Raw genomic sequence first — 5,549 nt, forward strand, 5'->3', positions numbered from 1 at the left:
TGCCCCCCCTTTTCCCCAGCCACCCTCAGTTCTCTCCCCTGCCCTCCCCCAGACGGGGCCAGCCTGCCGGACCCAAAATAGCAACAGCAAATAAAGAAATGTCTAGTTTGGGGCTCCTCTCTCTCTGCTGGTGCTCATTTTTTCCAACTTTGGTTTAAGTTAAGAAACACCAATGTTTTCTTGGTCTCTGCTTGCTGCCAACATTTTTGTAGAGCTTGCTCAGGAGCTACTGGCGGGGCTCGTAAACCCAGTGGGGAAGACTTCGAGAAACAATTCTATATCTTTTTTTTTCCCCCTTGGAATCAGAAAAAAATTTCAGTTTGCATTTCCCCGAGGCTGCAGGGCCAAGAGGTCAGAGCCTGGATCTCATCCCCATCCAGAGTCTACCAGGAGCACTCCTGCAGCCCCTCCACTGCCCACTCAGCCCCAGCTGCCCTGTGACTCCCTCCCCTGCCCCACCAGGCAAGGCACCAGCTGGGAGAGCTCCTCAGAGCTTAGCCTGCAAGGAGGTGAGGGTCACACAGGGACACACCCCAGGGGGGACACTGCCCACCCTCCAAACACACACGTGCATAATCCCTAATCCTCACTTCTGGGCAAAGCTAGACTTTTCAACAACCCTGTGTGCAGCCTGGCCTTGGGTTGGCCTCCACTCATGGAGTTTGTAGAACAGAGAGCTCCCCAAAAGCAAAAGGAGAAAGAAACTCATACCCGTTGATCACCTAGTACCACGACCTGTGTTCCCTGATTCAGCCCACAAGATCTGTGAAGTGGGCAGCCTCGTCCTCATTTTACAGGTGAGAAGGCAGTGGGCAGCTCAGAGAGCTTAGGCAACCTCCCCACAGCCGCACAGAGTTCCCACCAGCCCTGGCAACCTGCCACATACATTGTGCCACTGAAACTAATTCTCTCCACCTACCCCAGGGGTGACAAATACAGCGAATGTATGAACAGGTCAACTGACAGCCACTAGAAAGGCACTATCAGAGGGTTCGAGGCTAAGGCTAGTCAACAACTACTTCCTGGACAAGGTGAGGTGGGAGGAGAGACATGGAGTAGAGGAAGGTGAGAGCAAAGGGGCATTGAAGAGGTGGCCCTGCCTGGGTCGAAAGCCAGGCAGTGTCAGCTGGGAGGCATTGCACGCTAACAGCATTGGGCACACGGAAGTGGTAAGGACAGGTCTGCTTCCCGGTCACATGCCCAGTAGCAGGGGCAACCTCAGAGACAGCCCTTCCAATGGGGACCTCCATTTGGGCCTGGGCAGCCATGCGCAGAGAGGGATTTCCCCGCACCATCCTGACACCAGACCACACACCTCTGACCGACCACCACCATCTGGGCTCTACATCCCCTATGAACCCAGAGAGGGGGGAGAGTGGCTTCTCCCCAAGTACCTGCTCTCTTCCCCGTCGCCCTGCCCAAGGCTGGCCAGTCCCTCAGAGGAGCTGGAGAGCAGACACAGTATTGGTAGGGGAGAAAGGGAAGGGCGGCCTGGATGGCACTCAGGGACAGGGTCACTCGCTCCTCCCAACTCTTTAATGGGTCCAAGTCATGGCGCCCACGATGCCACCCTCCCAGCAGGGAGGACGCTGAGGCCAAGTGTGGCTCCGGCTGGAGTCCAGGGCACTCAGGCAGAGTGGGGAGCCCAGGACCGTTGGAGCTGGGGGCGATGCCTCCCTGCCTGTGAGAACAGGCTCAGCCTCAGGGATCAGCCCCCCAGACGGTCGGGGGCCACAGATTCCACCTCGCGATTCCACGGCTCCACCTCAAACCTGCGGCCTGTGAGGGCCTGGGGACTTTGTGGGGGCAGAGGAAAGGATGAGGCATTTTACCCAAAGGCCTCATCCCCTCAGAGGCTGGAGCCCAAGGGCTCCAAGACAGCGCCAGCACAGGAGCAGGAAATGAAAGAGGTGGGAGAAAAGGCCTGGTGGTGAGAAAATACCATCATGACTTGAGAGGAAGGAAAACTCACTTTCAGAAAGATGGTCTGCAGCTTCCCGCAATTCTGGCCACAGTAGTTGGGCCCGCGCCGGGAGAAAAGGACTTCGTGGGCAGGCACCCGCTGGTACGCCACACGCTTGTCCCCCTGCAGCATCCAGATGACGATGTCCGGCAGGCTGTTCTGGGGCTGGACAGACCGGCCAGTCAGAGTGAGGCAGCGACACACTCAGGCCATGCCTCACAGCCCCCTATAAGCTGCTTCTGACCCAGAGGTCACAGGGTCCCTCCTCCCTGGCCCCCATCCCACACACGGCCCACTGGCCTTCTCCTTAACCTCAGAGGCTATGAGCCCCCAGAACACAGGGCACGATGGTGTCCCCGCTCACCCCAGGAGCTGCCTGGAGTTCCAAGCTTACACTCCCTGGTCCCTCTATTGGGTCAGTGTTCGACGGGTAGATCCTTTCTCCAAGTGAAGGATTCAATTTGGCCAGGGAGATGACATTCCACTTAAGATGCTCCCCCTTCCTCAGCCCTGAACAGAGCGAATCTCAGACGGTGTGCCCCTTCCCAGAGGACACTCGCTCCTCCTCCCTTGGACAGCAGGGGCCCTTAGGGCTGCAGACACTGGACTCTGAAAATGGTGATTGGTCCAGCACGGAACTGCAAGGCCCTGGGCACCACGGGGCCTCCAGCAGTGAGTAACAACTGCTCCCAGCTGCCACTCTGGAGAGATGGCTGATGGGCAAGGGTCCTTCTGCCTCCAAGGACAGTGGGCAAAGTGTGGGTAGGGCTGCGTCTCCCCCAGAGCTATGCTGAGAGCCGGTGTTACTGAGCACTCACTAAGCGTGACACAGGCAGGGTTTCACCTCGTCCCTACAGCCAGCCCCAGAGGCAAGACAGGCATCCCTGGCTGACAGGTAAGGAAATTCAGGCTTAAAATTAGGAGCCAACCCTGGTTTTCTGCCTGCAACCACGTGTTCCTAACCACTACAAGGGGGTCATCCAAGTGTGCCCCCAGCAGCAGCCCCTGGGAACTTAGCCCCTGCAAAGTCCTCTGCAGACCTGGGGTGTTAGGGTTTCTGTGAGTGGCCCTGCCTGTTTCCAAGCCTCCACTCAAGTGTGCCACATGGCCCTCATGCAAAGGCACCACTGGCCTCGGCCCTCCCAGCCATGGCACATGCTACACTAAGAGCTTGGGGTCAACCTGGCCAGGGTTACAGAGGGCAGCCTGAGAGGCCTGTCCATGGCCACCGTGAGGGGCTGTTTTGTGGCAAAACGACATGATGACCCCCAGGGAGCTGGCCAGACACCTGCATGCCTTACGCAGGGAGGCACCCCGGCAGAGTGCAGGGACCTCCCCACCCCGGGGCCTCCTCTTCCCTCCACAGCTCAGCCCTCTGAAACCTTCCTCTTGGCCCTGCCAAGCACACACTTTCCTCACTGCCCACTTCCTCTCTGGGATCCCACGTGGCTGTGGCCAGTTGTGTCTGTCTACAACCTATGAGCAGATCTTTCTCTTCATCATGGACAAACCGTGGCCTACCTGCTTGCTGGGGAACTGGATGGGTGCACCTGGCCTCAGAGACCTGGGCAGGGATTGGGGATATGCAAGTGGAAAAAAGGTCCCCAAGATAAGCCAGAGTCAGTGCTCTCCGGTTAGCTACTACAAGGTCAGAGTCACTGTGCATGCAGCCCCTGGGGCCTGAGGCCCAGAGGCACCGCCCCTGAGGGAGCGGGAAACAGGGCTTGTGCACAGCAGGTCCAGGCAGGTCCAGAGAGGCACTAGTTGGCAGGAAGGAGTCAGGTCCCTGCAGAAAGCAGGCCCTGGCACTGGTCATAGAGCCAGGCACCAAGCGTTCTGGTCCCAGCTCTGTCTCTGACATACTTCTGCAGGTTGGGAACATCTATTGAACACCTACTGTGTGCTATGCTCTGCACTAGGTCCCATAACCCTCGTATCCTGTTATCTTCCTTCTGTGAATGGGGATACTGAGGCTCAGAGAGGTTAAGTCACCTGCCCGAGGTCACCCAGAAATAGAATCAGGGCCCAGACAGTCCCCAAGTCCCTCTCAGTTCTGAGGTTCCAGGCAGCCGGAGGGCAGAGAAAGGAAGGCACCTCGCAGGGTTAACTACCTCCTCCGCCAGGGCGCGGAGACGCAGGAGCCAGTCCTCAGCCTGCTCCAGGGCAGCAGGGAGCTCACCGCGGCCAAGCTTCAGGGCCAGGGCAGCCTCAGCAATTTGGCTCAGGTGACGGGTACGCAGCCGGTACAGGTACTGGTCCAGGTGGGTGGCAGAGGGCATCTGGTGGACGTCGCCCAGTGGCTGGCTGTGAGGGACAGGCAAACGGGATGCCTAAGGAGGGGCAGCCGCACCCCCCAGATCCAGGCACCCACACAGGTCCACGCATGTGTGATAGGCCATCGCGACAGGCCTGACGCCCTAGCTTTCCTACAAGTGCATCCTCCAGCCTGATCCACACACAGCCATTCCTGTGGGAGGTGCACTGTCTTCTCCTCCTCCAGGAAGCCTTCCCCAACCACACTACCCAGCATGCCTTCTGCTCTGAAGCCCCTATTCCCGTATTTCAGGGCCACCTGGTAGCAACTTCTTATCAACCTCCAGTTTGGGGTCAACCCGCAGGCTGGTGAGTTCACCAGTCTACATGTGTGTGCCCCTCTCGCCAACGGACTGCAGGTTCTTAGAGAGCCAAAGGGCTCCCGCTGCTGCCTGGATTCTTCAAGAGCAGAGGCCAAGCGTTAAGGTGCCCTGCACTCAAACAAACGCGTTCTGTGTTGGACACGGGCTTTCTTCAAGAAGGCAATTTACGGTCCCCTGACGAGCTGCTGACTGTGGGGAGGCCTGCAGCCAGTGTGCTGGCTGGGGTGGCCCCGCACACCCGCCCAGAACCCTTTACTTCAAAAAGCCTTTGGAGAGGAGGTGGAGGTACATGCAGCTCCAGAAACCCAACTGAGGAGTTAGGTTTAAACTCAGTTCTTTTTGGAGGCAAAGATCTGACCTCCTCAGCCCCCACACCCCACATCTCGTAGGGGCTCCCTAAAAGTCCTTCACAGGGCTCTTGCTCCCCCATTCTAAACATCCATGGCCAGTATGCACAAGAGTCATGCAGAATAGGTGACCAAGCAGGACCCCTCTCCTTGTCCCTGATGGAGAGTTGGGGGGAGGCTGCCTGGCCCCTACCCCACCCCCGGCAGAGCCCTTGACTCCCAAACAGGACATCAGTCAAATGCACTCCGCCAGGTCTGCTCCCACTGCTAGCAGCACCCCTCCTCCTTCCCTCCCAGCAGCGTCTCGACTCCCGGCTCCCGGCTGATTTATTTTTCTGCCAATTTCCCCGAGCTATGCAGAACCAATTACCGCCGGAGCGCAGCGGCACTGCCGCCGCCAGATACACCACTCTGGCAGGCCCTCGGCGCACTACATTTTTCCTGTTATTTTTTTTAATTGAATTTTTAGGGTGGGGGGAGCAGTACGCAAGCTCCATCTCAGGGAAACTTAAGCCCCGGGGCCTGTCTCAGGTCACGTACTGCACACCCTGTAGTAATATAATATTTACTGCCCCGAGGGTGCCGCGGATCGGCTGCCCCAGG

General features: G+C 58.2%; 1 protein-coding gene across 1 annotated transcript in view; it reads right to left on the reverse strand.

Annotated features, from left to right (window-relative positions):
- Nucleotides 1-5,549, reverse strand: part of DYSF (dysferlin) — a gene marked incomplete in the record, with an annotated part of 243,950 nt that overhangs the window by 132,485 nt on the left and 105,916 nt on the right. Inside the window, 2 exon segments of the mRNA XM_027772968.1 lie at nt 1,973-2,128; nt 4,075-4,267. Of these exon segments, the coding sequence (XP_027628769.1) occupies nt 1,973-2,128; nt 4,075-4,267 (349 nt within the window).

The sequence above is a fragment of the Tupaia chinensis genome, unplaced genomic scaffold (assembly GCF_000334495.1).
Source record: "Tupaia chinensis unplaced genomic scaffold, TupChi_1.0 Scaffold000316_1, whole genome shotgun sequence".
NCBI lineage: Eukaryota > Metazoa > Chordata > Mammalia > Scandentia > Tupaiidae > Tupaia > Tupaia belangeri.